At 40.1% G+C, this 18388-nt stretch overlaps 1 protein-coding gene and 1 long non-coding RNA gene across 2 annotated transcripts in view; one reads left to right on the top strand and one right to left on the bottom strand.

Moving 5' to 3' along the window:
- Nucleotides 1-18388, top strand: part of LOC122182468 — an 89257-nt gene that overhangs the window by 7036 nt on the left and 63833 nt on the right. The gene's annotated exons all lie outside the window — the stretch shown is intronic.
- On the bottom strand, nt 21-12752 carry CHRNB4 (cholinergic receptor nicotinic beta 4 subunit). Its single transcript, XM_042875777.1, has 6 exons — nt 12503-12752; nt 8055-8200; nt 6728-6772; nt 6494-6603; nt 2614-3586; nt 21-719 (listed from the first exon to the last, which is right to left on the bottom strand). The coding sequence occupies exons 1-6, from the start codon at nt 12555-12557 to the stop codon at nt 579-581; spliced, it is 1470 nt and encodes a 489-aa protein (XP_042731711.1). The 5' UTR covers nt 12558-12752; the 3' UTR covers nt 21-578.

Below are 18388 nucleotides of genomic sequence, written 5' to 3'. Positions count from 1 at the left end.
TTACATATTGATTTGGCCTCTGTTGATTAACCTACTAGCAGGGACAGCACAATGAGAAACCCGAAGTATGGCTCCGTTTCTCAGTTCCGTCTTAAATATCACAGTCAACACAGCTAAACAATGATTCCATCCACCAAGCTCTGTATAAATCAGACACAAATCATTCTGATGCATTTGAGGAAATAAAAGCCTTCTTTGTAGTATGGAAACTGCAGTGTTCTAAGGAAAGAAAATGGCTTTCCTGAGGCAATGTATATAAAACACCCTTTTAATAAATAATCCTTGTGAGCCAAGCTGGCATATTATACAGGAAATGTCTTTCTCTAATATTCAGGCTTCAGAGAGTTGAAAAAAGAGCCATGAGATCACCAGAAGTACTGAACTCATTGGGAAAAATGATTCTTTTTTTTTTTCTTATGTATTTTTTCCTATCAAAATAATGTTGCTGCTTTCCACATCCCTACCGTAAATCCGCTGGGTGAGCAACTCGTCTGACATCTCTCTGGATTTAGCAGAGAGAAACTGAGAGCACGACGAGACCCAGCGTCTATGTAGGCATTGGCAGTTTTAGATAAGAGCTAAGGGTTCGTGGCAGCGATGTGGTTTTGAAAGAGCGGCTGCAGAAATAATCCAACAGTCCCCAGAACACAAACGAGGACAAATATCCAGAGAAACAGCCTGTCCACTACCATGGCAACATACTTCCAGTCTTCAATGACCTGGAAAAAAAAGCCAGTTAAAGATATTAGCAATTTGTCATGTTATTTTGCTCTTCCTCTTGCTGATGCAGTCTTTGTTTTTGAAAATAAAAGGAAACAAACCTCAAGGTCCAGGGAACAAAATGACTTTAGACTTGGGAAGGAATTTTTCTCCTGCTGCCATTCCCAGCAGTGGAGAAAAAATACTGTAAATATTTCTGAGCTGTCTTTGATGTGTGAGGTGCAGGGCATGGCTGCCTGGTGTTCCGGAAGGACCTACGGTGTAATCCAATTGAGGATTTTTTTCTTTAATTTTAATTTGCAGATGCTATTAATCTCTTTGGACAAAGAGAAAGAGTAATTATTGCTGTTAAACAAGGTTAGCCTCTGACTTTTCTTACCGGCAGTCTTCTTATCAAGAGACTTAATGAATATTAATACTGTTGCTTTTATTAAAATCCCCTCGGCTTTACATGTGTTGTGTGTGGAACAGATAAAATAAGGCTAGTCTTGGATTCTGTTCTCAAACTGAAGTGACTTTCTGGCTTTCATTGCAAAGGATGAATATATCAATCTTCGTTTGCATCTCGAGAATGATTATTTTTCCTCTGTCATTGATCCTCACTAAACGTGGGACATTGTCACCCCAGTGACTTCACCATGCTTGTCATTTATCTTGTCTCTTAGATTAGAACATGACACATTTTTCCTTCAGCACACACTTCTAATTCCCTCTGCTGCTAATGGCAATTTTGCACTTCTGAAATGAGGCTGTATTAAATGCACACTAACAGTTACCAGACCGTGATCGTGAAGATAGCAGAAATTAAGGTTATGAATCCATAAAACAGTAATATGTGGTATCAGAGGACCCTGTGTGAAAAGCATTCTATTCATTTTTAATGCATGAAATACCCTTGAAAGTTGCTCTTAGTCTCAGTTGGATCTTTTAAAATGCAACATATTCTTGCAAGGATTTCTGAGCTATTAGAAAACTTTTTGCCTGCTCTGTGAAGTGTGCTTCTTTTCAGTCAGTCTCAGTGCGTGTAGGTCGTGTTGAATGTTACCATCTGATCTTCATTTATATTGACAGTAATTTCAGTTAATAGAAAACATGAACTACTCAGCAGCATGTTCCTAAGGGACTTCTGCAGTATCAGAAGCCAGGCTTCATTTAGTCTGCTTGGCAGGAATGAAGAACTTACAGTCCTACTGGGATCTGGGACTGAGCAGGATGACAGAGGGGATGCTTGGCAATTTTCCTTAACTGTGATCTAAACAAAACTCTGAACCACCTGAGTATTTCTGAGCATTATCTGTGGTGTTTGCACCAGCTGTCTTGTGCTGCCTAGTAGCTCGGGTAGGGCATGTGAACAGGACAGCAGCAGCACTGCTTACGTGTGCCCTGAATGCTGTCCTTCTCATAGCCAATGACAAGTGTGATTTAACTCAAATGGAAGAAGTATCATTTCTGCTGGCATTAGGATCTTGATTCTACCCATCGTGTTTGCTGTAGCAGAGCAGCTTAATAGCAGCTTGTCTTGCTGAATCAGAGACAGAGATCTTCAGGTGTTCTCAAAGGTTGAGCTGCAGATACACTGGTTAATGTGAGTTGATGTGTTGCAGTCTGTCTAAATATGATGGGGAAAAATATTTTCAAATAGAGTTCTCTCTGACCTGGCAGTCAGCATTACTGTTTTCTCTGCCAAACACTACCTGAAGGTGACAAGACAGCTTTTTCAAGGGTGTTTCCTGACTTACTGATCAGCGTTCTCTTTTTGTGTGGTCGTAGTAATTTACCAAATTCATTTTTTTTAACCCTTAGCTTCAAGGTAGCTAGAGAGTGCAAATCTCCTTCCTGGAGGAAAGCATGCTACAGAGGAGGATGAGGGAAGAAGTTTGGAGGTTTACTTACACTCTGGTCATTGTCATCACTTTTCATGTGCTCTGCTATAAAGCTGACTCCATCAATTGCTTCTTGGACTTCGGGAGAAAATTTTGTGCCTGTTCTTAACCTAAAATCTCGATGGCTGCTGACATTGTCAAGAGTGTCAGTGATTTTCATGTCGTACTTTTTGGCAGAGGCTGTGTTCACAAAGTAAGTCGAGTTCTTGTAGAAGTCAGCTGTGTCCATGCAGAGATTCTCTGCTCTTGTCTTTTTGCAGTTGCACGGCTTTTGCCGTGGCGAATTATTTTCTGGACGCTTCATGAACAGGTAGGCTGGGAGTCTTTCAAGGAAAACCAGCTTTACCCACGGAGGCATGGTGTGAGTGCTTGGAGATCTGTGGTGGACATTGAGTACGCAGACACTGGTAACTATGGAGAAGGTCACCAGTACCATTGTAAACATGAGATACTTCCCGATCAGTGGAACATCTAGAGATGTTGGAGGAACAATTTTGGAGATCAGCAGTAAGAACACAGTCAAAGCAAGCAACACAGATATGCATAAGGTCATTTTTTCGCCGCAGTCTGAAGGCAAGTAGAACACCAGGATGGCTAAGGATGTAATTAGCACACAAGGAATTATAAGATTGATGGTATAAAAAAGAGGTTTCCTTTTAATAATGAAGTCATACGTCACATCAACATAATTGGGATCCAAAGGATTTACAGTTCTTCTTCCTGGGAGTGCTACAATGTCCCATTCTCCACTTGGTGTAAAGTCATCCATGCTTGCCATGGAAGTTTTAAGTACCATATCAATTTCTGTATGATCATACGTCCAAGACCGGAACTTTAAGGTGCAGTTTTGTTGATCAAATGGGAAATGCTTAACCTCAATCTTGCAGGCACTCTTGTAAATTGCTGGAGGCAACCAGCGAATGCTTCCATTATTCTGTACAATTGCATTTGTGTATAGTGAAACTTCATATGTACCATCCGCACTGATGAAAGAAACAGGGCAGAAACAGGAGAGAACACCAGCAAACATTAAGAGGAAAAGTTAAAGACAGAAAAACTTTGTCAGTTTTTGCCTTGTGGGCCTCAGCTGTAGGAGTTAAAGCTTAGTAAGGTTTCAGTATTGAATTCTACATTGTAGGCAGCTATATAATTTAACAGGGAGATTAATGTATGCATTTCTCCCAGACAGAGAACTGATATTTTGTCCAGTAGTTACAGTAAACAATTTTTATAAAATGATTATTAAATAAAAAAAAGTGCACATTTTATCCAAAGAACTCAAAGCATGTTGAAATATTTCTTAAAGTAATTAAGGCTTATAGCATCTTTCAAAGCTGGGTAAAAATGGGATCATTCAGCATGAAAATGGAGGTACCTTTGATTAGGAACAGCCACAGCCAGGAGCACACAGCAACACTCCCAAATGACTTAGACAAGGAAATAGGGATGAGCAGTTAGCTGGAGATGCAGGGAGAGTGCAGGCAGAGAAAATGTAATTATGTGGTTTATAATTTATCACATCATTCCAGTTAATGTTTGCGTGTTACAAAACCAGGACAGACAAGCCACGGAGTTCTTAATGCCCACAAATGATCTTGGCTTTGTATCTCCTCCGAATGCTGCACTTCCCCAGGAGAGTCTCCTGTGTTATGATGGGCCTTTTAGTTCAGGGAGAGGATCGTTGTCACTCAGCATTCAGAGTGGTTTCCTGTCCACTATTTCTGGGCAAGCAACGTGGGGGTTTTTAACCCACCAAGCGTCCCCAGGCAGTAACTCAAAGTGGTCAGTTGCTGAGGAATATTCTTGAAATCTAATGTTTCTGAGCACGTTCAGTGTATTGTCCCAGATGTGATGTGCAACACCTTTCACACTCAGCCAATCTTACTACTCAAGGAAATTATTGCAGCAGGGAGGAGCAGCTGTCAGTGACTCTTCTTGACATTTGAGGAAATGCAACTGCTTTTATTGACACTGGGTTAGCACTGTTAGACTGCAAAAATGAGTCTAGACGAGATACATCCCATCTCTTTTTGATAAACAAATACAGTTGTAAAGAAATGTGTGTAACCTAGAGATAATATGTAAATAAATGTATATAATCTAGAGACAACGTGTTGAGTGTAAAAAATGAAAGAGAAAAATCAAAGCATAAACCAGTGAATATCAACTGGCTGTGATTAACTAGGGGCCTTTACTGCAGTGGGACATCTGCTCCTTCGAAGTTAATAAAACAGTGTCATTAAAATAGCTGTTTTGGTGCTAAGGCTGACCTTTCTAAGCAAGGAATTACTACAAGCATCCAAGGCTGGGCACCTGTGTTGCTGCTCTCCACATCAGTTACGTTTGGCTGTGCAAAGGCTTCCTGCTGCTGGTGAGACCATGGTGGCTGGTTCAGTAGGCAGTGGAACAACCAGACGCGGAAGCAAATGGCAACAGTGCTAGGAGTCTTTAGTTTTCTGCCATTCTGTGCGTTGTTGTTTGTCTGTTTTGGTGTTGTTTGTTTGTTTTTAGTAAATAAACGATATCTTTCTGGCATACTCTGTCTCCCTGACTTAGATTTATAGTTAAGGCATATGACACAGTGGGTAGACTTCTGGGCTGACAGTATGTGTGAACTTTTGCTGGCTGCCCTTGGCTCTGTGTCTGATGCCTATGAAACATTGCTTCTGCAGGAGAAAGTTGTAGGAAGGAGATGATCCTTCATCTAAGGTTTAATTTGAATCTTTGTACTGCTGTAAAAGTTTTGATATGGGGAGGCTTTCGCTTGTTTCTGTGCATTTAGGAAGCTTTCAAAAAGTGTTCCTTGCCCCTACAATCCATTAAGCATTACCATCTGGGGAATACGGAAGAAAGAAGCCAGAGGGCAGTGTCACAATTCAGCAGAACAAGATTTGAGCAGGCAGAATACATCCTAATCCACTGGCTGAATTATTTTGTGACTAACGCAGTAGTTTTGGGTATTTAAATATTTCTCTAAGCTCATCTCCAGCAGTAGGATTCCAGGGACTTAATTCAGATATATATAAACTTCCTACATTTCCCATCTGTACATGTTAGTAAACCATTATGTATTCTTGAATTCATTGGTTTTCAAAAGTATCATGACATTGCATTATACATTTCAGTTATTGTGTGGTTTTGCTGCTTGTTTGTTTTTCTTAAAGACTTGATATCATTTACTTCAGGGATCTGCTAGAGACTTAAACCAAACAGAGATAAAAATTGGCAGTTATTTGTTGTGGAAAAGCAGTATTGGACTATTCTACCAAGCTTTTCTTTTTCTTAGTGCTGTGAAGCAACAGGGTCAAATGTTGACAGATTCATGATATGTTCTTATAATCGATTTTGGAATCGATTTTTGAATGCTTTATGAAAACAGAACATAATCTGGTTTTGAAAAGGAATGTTAACTGGCAGAATTCTGATGCCTGTGACTTTGTAACAGGTTTATGACCTGGAGACTGTGTTGAAAGGACAAAAAAAGAAGTAGGAGGCAAAAATGTAGCCGAGTGCCTAAAGTATGGGATAGAAATGCCTTTCTGGAAACGTGGTCAGTGTGCAGCTGTGCTTGTATTAATAGCTCATGCTTGCCATGTAATCTAATCTGATAAAGACTTGTGTCTCGGCTGTCAGCCTCCTCATGGATGTTCTGCTGTTGTAACAACCCATGCTGCAGACATGGCCCAGGTCTGCTGGAATCTCTAAGACTTTGTTTTGCTGAAGCCTTGTAGGCAAACACCTCTGTCAGATATACTGGATACTAGCTATAAGTTACCAAATTTAGCTTTGGAATTTGATAAGACCTATTTCATTGGTTCTGATGCTTTTTTTCTTGATACACGATTATGATTTTGTTTGCTGTCTGCATAAACTATGGATGTTCTACTTACTTATTGTAAAGCACAATGTCTGGCAGCCAGATATGTTTTGCAGGTATTCTCAGCATATTTATTCCTTCGTAGTCAGAAGGCTTCCAAGCCAAACGATAATCAATCCACTCCTAAGAGAGGAATTGTACAGTTGTGATGGGGGTATCCAGACCAGACAACAAAACAATCACTATGATGGAGTGAAAGCAGTTGTGTTTGTGGATTGCAAGAGCATGCTTCTGTGGGTTTTATTACCTGGTTTAACCAGACATTTGTAGTCATGATCTGCTCTCGTTCGTTCTGCAGGGGAAGACAGAGAGAAAAGTTGTTCAATATTATTGCAGCAGTGTACTGTCAGTAACTCTCCATGTATATGGCTCCAAGTGGCTTTTGACAAAAACAGTTGTGACTGGTGTGAATGTTGCTACTTGGGAACAATTTCTCCCCACAAGCTGATTTATTTATTTATTTATTTCCCCCTGAGGATTTGATTTGAAACAGAAGGCACACTTTGGCCACCAGGAGCCCAATAATTTGTTTAAAGTTTATGTAAGGTTTGTCGTGAAAGCTCTTGGCTGGCAGGCTCTGCTTCATGGAACTGGCAGAAGTTTCTCTGCTGCAGATCTGTGCATCTGGGGTTCTACTGAATGAACAAGATAGGAGATCAGAGAATTGGGAAGATTTCTACAGAAAAAGAAAATACTTCTTTGCTGCTGAAGATGCTTGGTATTCTTAGAGCCCATAAGACCATTTATTTTTGCCTTCTGCCTGAAGAGTGAAGGCACAGGGAGACAGGGACTGAACTGCATCATTCTTGATCCCTGCCCATGCAGAGAACCAGCTGTCTGCATCTTTTTCACCCAGGAAAGAGCAGCAGAGCTGAAAGCCCCAGTTCATGAAATCATTCCCTCTTATGTGCTAGATTTTATTCACGCTGCTGTTAGTGGCTAAACCTGACTTGGCATCAACAGTCCTTGGAAGGACTGTTAAACACATGTTAACTTGGAGTAAAAATGTCTTTCAGACCCTCTACAGTCAATTTTATTGAAGATGGGGAGTTGCTTACATGAGAATTGATTTAATGGTTTATGATTGATATTTAGTGATTGATTTAAGCTATTCCAGACAGAACTAGCGTGTCTTTCTCTTGGTAACATTTCACTGTGCTTTGCTGATATACTGTGGGATCTTAAGCTCTCTTCCTGGCTTGTTTTCATACCAGTAAACCACATTTTGCATTTTGCAAAAAAAATGGCTTAGTATTACATACACAGTACAGAATAGATCCTGACCTAGTGTAACTTCTGTCAGCTGCACAGAGGTAATAGCATGATTTTGATTTTTGATCAGTGGGATTTTACTGGATGAAGATCTGGCTCTGTCCTTATTGCTTAGGCATAGACTGATCTTGCTGTTGTAGATGCATTCTGGAGTAAAACCAGTAAATTGCATGTATGGGCCCTGCCTACCAAATATTATGTAAATTATAAAATAATAGGGACAGGTAACAACAGTCTGACTTTTACTTATATGCTGTGCAGACAGTAATGAGTTAAAAAGGAACAGCTTAATTTGAGCTTACCACACTGATGAGCTGTGCCAGGGAAACCTGCAGTTCTATAGATACCAACTGGGATGAGTTGACAGCTGGGCGAATTAACTTGTTGTACCTGTCAGGACTCAGTAGGTGGTTCATTAGCTTCTCCTCAGCATCTGCTGCAGTGCTTCCTGTAAGACATCAGATATGGGGTTACAGAAGGGACACCAAGGGCCAAGCTGTGGCGATCACAGAATTCCTATGCATCACATCATTTTCATGAAGTAATGAGGGCCTTTGGTTTCTTAAAGATTGTTGTAGGCTTGCATGAACAGAAGGAATGGTGCTTGCACCAACATCCTGCTGAAGTGGGCTGTCTGTCACAGAGCACAGATTAAAGCAGGTAACTCAGGGCGCTGTGGGTTTCTTTGTACAGAATGAGGTAAAGCTCAGATTGACAAGAACTTTTGGGAACTCAGTTGCAAAGCGGAAGCAAACCCACGCTCTTATCAGCAGAGAAAGTGTGTTTCAAAGATCTCAGTGAAGGGAGTCTGGGTGTGACTTCGCTCTTCATTGTCATAGGAGGCAGAAAAATGATTGCAGTCACACTTAGAAACTGAAAGAGCGATCAAGGTGAGCTGCAGAAGTCACAGTGATAGCATGCTCTTTGGTAGGCTGCAATGTTTCTGTTTCACAATGATTTTGTATGGAAATCAGAAGTGCTAATCTAAGCCTTACTTCATGTGGGGAAAAAAAACCCTGATTTGATTTGGACTAGCAGAAATATTTCAATCTTAGACAGTCGAGGCTGGAGTTCTGTAACTGCAAAATACAGGATCAGCAAGCTGCTATCAAACCAACCTGAACATTCTGCATGGAACAGAAGGACCTATGGCACAACTCCAGAGGTAAATGCATCTGTTCCATGTTCTTACTTGTGCTTTTTGATGACACTTTTCAAACCTCTGTTGGCCACATAATAATTGTGATGCCTATGGTCCTGGTGACGTGCTGCTGACTGTACTGACCCCTTGCAGGGGAGCAGTTCTGTGTATGTAGAGTAATTCTGTGTTGTGTGATACACTTGACAGGGATGGACACAGGTGTTTCTGAGAACAGATTGTAGTCCAGTGAATGGATTGATTCTTCAGTAGGAAAGGGTACCGAGCTACCCCAAAAGTGCAGAAATGAGAATAGTGTCTCTGCAGCATATTTGCTTAATTGTTCTCCAGAGTGGTTCCACTCAGTAAAACACCACATACAAGTGTTTTAAATTTACTGTGCTTTTTATGCTGTAGCATATCCATCCATGAGATCCAGAGAAAGGCAGATGTAGAAAGACCAGAAAGGTGTATGTAAGCAGCCAAGGTCTATGTGCAATTTAATGTCTAGTTTCCACGTGAACTGGGCTCCAGGCTACTGGAGAGACACAAATCCCTCTTGAAATTTGGTACTTTTGGATTCCACTCAGATTAATAAATACTACAAGAACTTCTTGTTTATGATCCAGTAAGCAAGCAGAGGGACATGGAAGAGAGCTTTGTCAAACAGATCTTTTATTTTTCTACGAGCTGCTTTTTCACTCGAGCTCTGGGGACAGGAAGAGATAATCACCAGGCTCGTTTTAATTCTGATAAAACCAGTATGTGCTATGGCACAAACAATTGTGCCACACGTGCTTAACCATAACAGCGTCCTTCAGAGCAGGCTTCTCAAGTACATCCCAAGCCATCTTGAAGAATACCAGTGTTGTGTTGGTTTGTTTTCTGATTACACTTGCTTTGCACTTGTTTCCAAGTCATTATAAAAGCCCTTGTACCATGTAATATTTTAATATTATGTTCGTTCTCAGTGTAAGCCTCCCTAATCAAAGGCTTATCAAGCTAGAGCTATGCTGATCCTCGCTAAGCTTCAGATTCTGTTGGTTTTTGGTTTTTTTTTCCTTGTGTTTTGCAATTAAGATGGAGCTAAATTTGATACTATGTAGAAAGTGGGACTGCACCCCAGGAATGGATCGTTTTGTGTTTAGAAGGCTAGCTGAAAAGCCTTGTGGTAGCTACAGAGAGAATCTTGGTTACTTATTTTTGTTGTTTGTGGTCTCTTTTCAACAAAAATCGTGCTGCTGCATATCTAACTGATATAAGCAGACTGCTGCAGTTCAAATATAAGTAGATTGTCGTTTGGTTTGTTTCATACAGTGCTCACTGAGTGCTGCTAGCAAAGAGTGAATTCTTGTTTGAATTGTTTTCACTGTCAATAAACTGTGCAGATGAATAATTGCCACGACATATTATAAAAATGGTTTGTTAAATAATGAATACCTTGGAGATACTCCTCTCTGTTCTTAGGGAAGGGGCTCCCACAGTGAGGGATTATTCTATTCAGAACTGCCACCTCATCCCAGCCGTTCCATAACTTAATCATCAAGAATAAATATCAAAAGGGCTACTTTGATATTTCAATTCGGTGCTTATATCCAATACCACTAGGTGTCAGCAATGCACTGCTTTAAAGGCTGCCAGGTCCAATCTCCTGTAAATAAAGTATAAAAACGAATGGTTCTAGAACCATTTTTATCATCTATTTTCCATTACCAATATTGTTGTAACCAGATGTCACCTAATGAAAACAAAATTACCGGTCATTCAAGTTTGTCCTTTGTGCATTTCATGATGTTCATGACTGCACTGGAATACTTCTGTTTTTCTGCTTAGTTGGAAAAAATGCAAGTGCACTTTTTTCTGCTCATTAATTCTTTTTTTTTTTTTTCTTCCCAAAGTAGCAGTCATCAACAGAAATGTTACAGGGAGCAAATGATGCTTTTGGACAGATGATCTTAGCAAGACTGATGAAGCAGCCTTCATCTGGGGGTAGACTGTATTTGTGTACTGGAAGCAGTAATTGGGAAAAAGTACCAGAGTGCATCCTGAGCTAAAGAAATTGTAGCCTCACTGAACATGCTGCACATCTGTTCCGTGTCAAGGAGAGCCCATTGCCTATAGCATGCAGTGCAGATTCTGCAGTAAGTTTGTATTCTGTGTGGGAGTTATGACCATTAAAAAAATTGCTCCAGGATGCTTCTAGTTTCCCAATAGAAGAAACAAAAACAGATTTGATTCATTACCCAGTGTAATTTTTACCATTTACATGGTCTAATTTATATACAAAACATGAAATATCTCTTCAGGCTGTGCTCCATTGCTTATTTTCACAGTGGCATTGCAAATATGTTAAGTGTGAATAGAACAGAACATGGAGCAATGTTGATAGATACAGGCATGTGCACAGTTATCACTGTCTAAATGGTAACATTTAACATAAGCCATGTTTCCCCATATCCCTGACCAGACATTTTAATAACTGTCGAAATAATATTTGCTTAGAAATAATACCTTGTACAACAGACTGTCATTTTTGTTCTTTCCTCTATCACATATGATTTATGCCAACAGTGGTGACGTACCAAATTGCCATCTGTAATTAGAAAATAGCAAGTGGGATGCAGCAACAAGATAACATTTATCTTCTCTGAAATCACTTAATGATGTTGTTGCTTTTCAGTGGACTCGAGTAAAAAGGTTAATATAGTGTCTTACAGTATTGTGCACTGATTTGGAATGCTTATTGTTCCAATGGAAATAGCAGTGAATTCATTTTATTGTAAAGACTATTTTAATTTTCCCACTGCAATTAATGGGAATAAAAAGGAAATGCTAATGAGTTTAAAAATATGTAATCTAAGGTAGGCCCTCGCTCTGGCTCCATAGCAGATGTTTACAGAAGTTGCCTTTCAGTAACTGAAGAAGGAAAAACATGGGTCGAATTGGTAAATATGAGAAAGATGTGATTTTGTCCTAATTCAGTTTCGGTTTCGCTCCAGACACTTCAGTGGAGTCGCCCTGTGGAAGATGCTCCCATGGTAAATGTTCTGTGCTGCTTCTGAGCTGTGCGTGTTGGCTTAAACAAATGCAAGAAATGCTGATGGGATAAAAAAAACTGCTCTTAATAGACATTTACATTTTTTAACATGTATTTATATATCACAACTTGATTTAATCACTAGTTACATACAAATCAAACAATTAGGAAGTAAGAACTTAGCAAAATACATGAACTTGGGTGAATAATTGTAGAGAAGATCTGTCTCATGGCTTATGTCTCAGTTCCATTTTTATTTTTTCTCTGTCACTACTTGCTTTTCCTGTCACAGATGATCGTGGAAGAATTGAAAGGAGCATTCTTTAGTGATTATCCCTGCAATCTCCTACTGTCATTTTATCTCCAACTTACTGTCTACATATCCACAACAGTGGATTTGCTGCTATCTAATGTGCCAGAAACAACACTAAACAATATATTTCATGCATCTTCTTAAAGTCTGCAAGCTTCTGAAGTGGTAGAAATGGCTTGAGAGCTTATATCACTGTCCTACCTCCCAGCCACAAAAGCTATCACTGCTCTGCAAACTGTATGTGAAAGAAAAGATCACTTACCGTTGAAATAGAAGGAGCCCACTACAAAGAGAAAGAGAGTGTACGTATTCCTCATGGCAATAACAGGAAGAGGTGGTTACTGCTCTTCAATTAAGACAGCTGGCAGTAGGCTCTGTTGTCAGGGTTGCACAAGCAAGAGATGTAAAAGCAATCCTGAATCTTGGAGGTATTAAATCCCTGGAAAGAGGCAGACAGTAGGACCTGGCAGAAGCATTCTGCAAAGTGGAGTTTTCATAAGCATCGTGGTCCCTCCCCCTTTGCAGCTGTTTAAAGAGCTTTGTGTAGAGGAAAAGCACATAAGAAGAGGGAACGTAATGTGATAATGTTGAATGAGAGGAAATGAAAGAGCAAGCTAAGGAACACGATCCGCAGAACAAAACTGCTTAATCTGTGCTACTAGATAACATTTAGAAGGCTTTCTGGTTAATAAATGCAGGAGTTGGGAGCAGCAGCGTGAGAAGAGCTGGATATAACTTTGTGCTGTAGGACCTGTTAGTAAAAGTCACGTGAATAAATTCTAGACCTAGCAGAGGTCATCTTCTACGTCAAGAGAAAAGCTTGATTGCCTGACTACAACACTCTGAGACCCACACGTATGGTCCTATGAACCAGAACTCCAAAAGGCTTTTTGAGAGCAGCAGAAGAGAGAGGGGGAATTCGTTGTCAGCAGCATTTGGCTGGATTTCGTAAGAACATAAATGCAGCCTGCTGATAAATGGCTGTAGCCGTGAAGATTCTCCAAAGGAATGATAGGGGAATTCTGTGGAAGTTGTCATTTACAGCTGAGGAGTTCAGCAGAGTGTACAGTATTGTGTGTTTTGAAACTTGCCATGGAAATATACGTGGAAGGAAGGAGAAAAAAGAACTTACCTGTCCTTTGCAAGCACCGTAGGACAGACTGAAGCTTCTTCATAGAAAATAGATGTTAATCCTGTAATTACTATTTTATGTCCATACTGAGATTCCTCTCTGCTTAAGGTAATTGCAGTTCTGCTCTCATCCCACCTCCCAGCAGTCAGACTCCCAGTGGAGACATTCCTGTTTTACCAGCACAACCTTTGTATGCACTAGGCACGTAATCTTTACTTCTGCATATAGCACAGTTGCTGCGGAACTGCAGCTTTTTGGAGAAGGTCAGCTGCTGCTGTTTTAAGGCAAACTCTCAGTGTTGCTTTGAGCAATTATTTACCTTCCCCCTCAGCACTTTAGCCACCTTTTTTCCACTAAATAGGCCAGTATGTTCTTCTGCTGTCTTTAAAGGAGCTACTGTGAACCTTACCCAATTCTTTGTTGTTGCTGTAATCGTGCTATCTACAACTATGTTACATCCCTGAGCAGTTCATCAGTTTTTTTAGGCTCATTTAAGTAGGTGGGGAGGATGAGTTCAGTGCAAAGGATAGAAAAGCACTCACTGCATGCATTTCTACTTCTTTAAAACAAGGTGGTTTGAGTCAGTTTTGATGAAGTATCTTGAACTGCCTTGAACTTGCCTTCCCTTACTCTGAAAACTCAAGCTATTTTAGCTATACCACGTCCTCCACTGAGGCTTCTCAGTAGTTCTTCAAAAAACTTGCAACCTTCTATCATGAGATGTATGACTTGTTCCTTCTCACCTTCGCCACCCTCCTTTACTGTAGCACCCTCAGTTATAATTTCCCAAACTTTACATGTCATTTTAACTGGTAAGTGCCTTTGATTTCTTCTAACTACAGCTTGCTGTTGCCTCTTCACTAGCCATACGAACATAAATGTGCCATTGCTGCTCACCTTAAAGATTAGGTTCAGCCTGGTATCAGAGGTGCCCTGTGCTAGCTCCTGCATGTTATTGCATGTTATATCTTTGTGCTTCTATTACTGCCTTTTCTCTCTTATTCACTTTGTGTTAGCTGGAGTTGACTGACGTGTGAGGTTAGAATTCTTCCTTCAGAGTAGTGTGGGAACTGACTGGGGATGAGAACAAACAGCACAGTCACTGTGAGGACAGTGCTTGGGTGAAAAAAGCCAGTGGAATCCCAGTAACTGCATGTAAATGGACTAACTGTGGTAAAAATACAAGCTGGAATAAAGCAGAGGAGTAATAAAGCACATGTAGAAATTGAGCTTTCCCAGAGAAAATGACTCTCTTTTAACAGTCAAAACTTTAGTATGTCCCAAGCAAAACATTTACACTGAACCCCCTTATTGCTTATTGCTCCTCACCACTGCGTCCTTGGCTTGTACCCTGGCTGAGACCTGTGTCATCAGACCTCTTGCACTCTTGTGTTTGCTAGACAATGCTATCTTCCATCACGTATGGAGAACTGCTCTCAAGTAGCTGCTCCTTCAGTTATTAAGAGTATTGTTGAGTAAATACCGGTCTGCTGGGGAAGAAAGACTGCATCTGTTTCTCTATTTTTACTTTCTGATATATGACCTATTTCTCCTCAAAGGCAAATCTTCCATCTGCCAACCTGGACTCTATGCTTCAGCAGCAGTCACAGGAGTAACAGATGTATGGACCCTGAAGCCATTGAGCTTGCACCATCTACACTGCTTGATGCTTAAGAATTGAATGGCAGCTCAAGGTAGAACAAAACTGACTAGGATATATTCATTCAGAGAGGAAATACTGGAGCTTCCAAAGCAAAAGCAGCATGATTTGCAGTTTTTCACTGCAGTGAGACAGGTCCAGATATAGGGATATGACTGGGAAAAACAACAGCACAAAAAAAATTTCAAGGTGAAAGGCCACAATTAGTTTCTAGCAGTTATCATGTATAAATGAATTTCAAGGCTTAATTCATGCTGAACTGAATCAAAAAGGGACTTCAGATCATCGTGTAAAACACTGGCATTACAGAACACATGAGATTGACTCAGATTTGTGCTTGCAGAATAGCTGTCACTTTCTGCTTGAAAGTTACTGCAGAAAATGTCAACTAATGGCAAATTCTGTATTTCTAGCATCTTACATCTGAATGAACTTCAGTGATATCTGCCAAGGTCCTGGCTCATCTCATCAGCATCAAGGCAGACTTGGCATTCTGATCAGCTGAAAGATTGAACTTCTTACAAGCAAGTTCTGTAAATATCCACTGTGTTCCCCTTGCAGGTGAAATCATGCTTTTGCCCAATCAGTGCTTTCTAAATGACTTCACTAGAACAGATGTACTAAGACTAACATTCTGCATTTTTAAATATTTTTTTTCCCTATTAGCACACATACAGTTCTGTTAGAGATGAGATTACACCAAATCAGTACTTCAGCCATTCTAGTGCTGATTTTGGGGGGAAAAGTTGTACTGCTGTAGCCTCATTAAATCAGGTCATACTACAGCATTGCTAAGTCTACCAAGCAAAACAAAACTGGCACTGCAGTTGGATGACCCTAGCTGTGTCCTCATGTCCTCATATCAGACAGTTACTGTTAGGATGAAGGGGGAAGGGCATGGATGGATGGATGGATGTAACATGTTTGGTATGTTGTCATCTATTTTGTGTTTATTTTTGGAATTTACTGAGGGGTTTTTTATTTGTTTGTTTGTTTGTTTGTTTGTTTGTAAGGGTTGGTAGATGCATTGGATGGGATAGTGAGTTTTCATCCAGAGATAAAATAAACCATACATTGGTGGCCTGTGTGTGAAATGAGTTCATGAAGTCCACTTCCTACTGCATCAGTGTTAATATTTGCTTTCCAAATGGAGTCTGAACAACATGGATGAGAATTTGCAATAAGCTGTCTTCAGAAAGAGTACAATTCCATCCCACTTCTGCAAATGATGGTACAAGACAGGGCTGTGGTAGCTATCAAATTATCAGATAACACTCCTTTAAGGTTTTGGACAGTGGTGATACTGTATATAGATGCCTAATACGTCATCATGTTATTATCTGCCCCAAGCCCTCTCTGGGTCATTGAAGTGTTCCCCTGGATGTTCCACAATATCCTTTTTGTGAAACTTAGAAAGTGTGGGATTGATGAGTGGATGTTGAGGTGGATTGAGAACTGGCTGACTGTCAGAGCCCAGAGAGTTGTCCTCAGTGGTGCATAATGGAGGATCTGATTAATATCTAAAGGGAGGTGAGAGGCAAATGGATGAGGCCAGGCTCTTCTTAGTGGTGCACAGTGATAGAACAAGGAGCAATGGCCTAAATCTTGAACATAGGAAGTTCCATACAAATGTGCAGAAGAACAACTTTTTGGTAAGGATGACAGAGCACTGGAACAGGCTGCCCAGAGAGGTGCTGGAATCTCCTTCTATGGAGATATGCAAGACCCAGCTGGACGCCGACCTGTGCAACCTGCTGTAGGGAGCTGCTTTAGCAGGGGGGTTGGATTCAATGACCTCTTCAGTTCCCTTCCAAACCCTGCAATTCTGTGATTCTGTGATTCCAGAGAATTACCAGTAATAACGCTGTGATAATAACACAAATGATGCACATGAATGACTCCATAGAAATAGAAGTGGTTCTGGCTCTCATTGTCAAAAGGATTAAGGATCAATGAAAAAGCCACCTTTTGACCTTGTAATATGTCTGATGGTAGATAAAACCGCTCATGGAAAAAAATGTTTCCTTTCCCGGTTGATTTTTTTCTAGCTATGATTCTGTATGTTTTGTGAACTAGCAGGTGAGTTTTATTTGTACTTTCTTTGAGGCAGTAAAGCATCTGACACATAATATTGTCAGCATCATTGACCTTAAAAACTGCACAAATGTTGACAGTTCCAGAGTGTTTTCTAAAGCACTGCAGAAGCAGCAGCTGAGGGTGTGTTACGCTGTTTTGGAGATGATACTTTTATTTTTATCAATCTTTTTTGCATCCTCCTATATGCTTTGAGATTCATTGCAGCCTAGCCTGTTACTCACACATACAGTCCAACATTTCAGTTCTGTGCTGACCAGCATCAGTATAGTAATAAGCTATTTTAATGATGTCTAAGTGTATTCACTGAAAGCCTAATTATTCAAGTAAACATTTCTTCAAGTATTGCTGCTTGAGATACATCTGAGATGTACTTTTGTTGGTATTCAGGAGATTTGAGGCTGGAAAGATCTAGTGTTTTATTGAAAAGGAACAATCTCCTGAGTACATCAGCTAAGACACGGCTGAGTAGGTTCAGGAGCTGGAAAAGGTTTGATGAAATGTTTGAGGATAGCCTGAATATTTAGCCTGCTAGCTCTCCTGTTTTGGGACAACATGGTGGAGTCTACTATCAGTTATTTGGTAAAGTCAGAGCTTTTTTTTTTCCTCACTATGATGATCTATCTCTGTGAATGTGGTAGAAATGAGAAGCCCGTGTTGGTTATTCACTCTTACAACCTAGGTTAATCAATGTTTATGAGCCTTTTAATCTAAACTTTGTGATGCTGTAACTATTCACCTCCATTAAATCATATAAACTGACATATAAATCTCATGTAAACTGTACCATGGCAGGATTAAGGCCAGCTCATGAATTACAGCATTAAGGGGTAGCCTCATTGAAACACTCTCTACCAAACCCCTATACAGTGTTACTGAGTTCATGCCAAGACACTGTTTGAAATGATTTCTGTTCTGAAGCTGAGATCACGAACTGAACAACAAGACCCAAAATTTATAATGTATTTTCAGACAGAACTTCATGTTGTGTGACTGTGATGGCTCAGGAGTGTTGGATAAATGTTAAAAGGCAAAAACAGCTATAGGAACCATCCTCTGTATAGACTTTGGTGGTTAGAAAGTGAAGACAGACACCTTATGGGGATTTGAGTCTAATAATATTTCCTGATTATCAAGCTGATGATTTAATGGAGGCTAAAAAAGGGAAGTGCAGTTGAATTCTATCACTGAGTTAATGAGAGGTTTTCCTTAGTGAAAAATCACAAATAAAATCCAAAAGAAACTCAGAGATATGGTTGAAT

The sequence above is a fragment of the Lagopus leucura genome, unplaced genomic scaffold (assembly GCF_019238085.1).
Source record: "Lagopus leucura isolate 7727_CA_CO unplaced genomic scaffold, USGS_WTPT01 Super-Scaffold_100015, whole genome shotgun sequence".
Lineage (NCBI taxonomy): Eukaryota > Metazoa > Chordata > Aves > Galliformes > Phasianidae > Lagopus > Lagopus leucura.
Note: the sequence above shows the minus strand (reverse complement) of the source record. Positions and strands in the feature narration are given on the sequence as shown.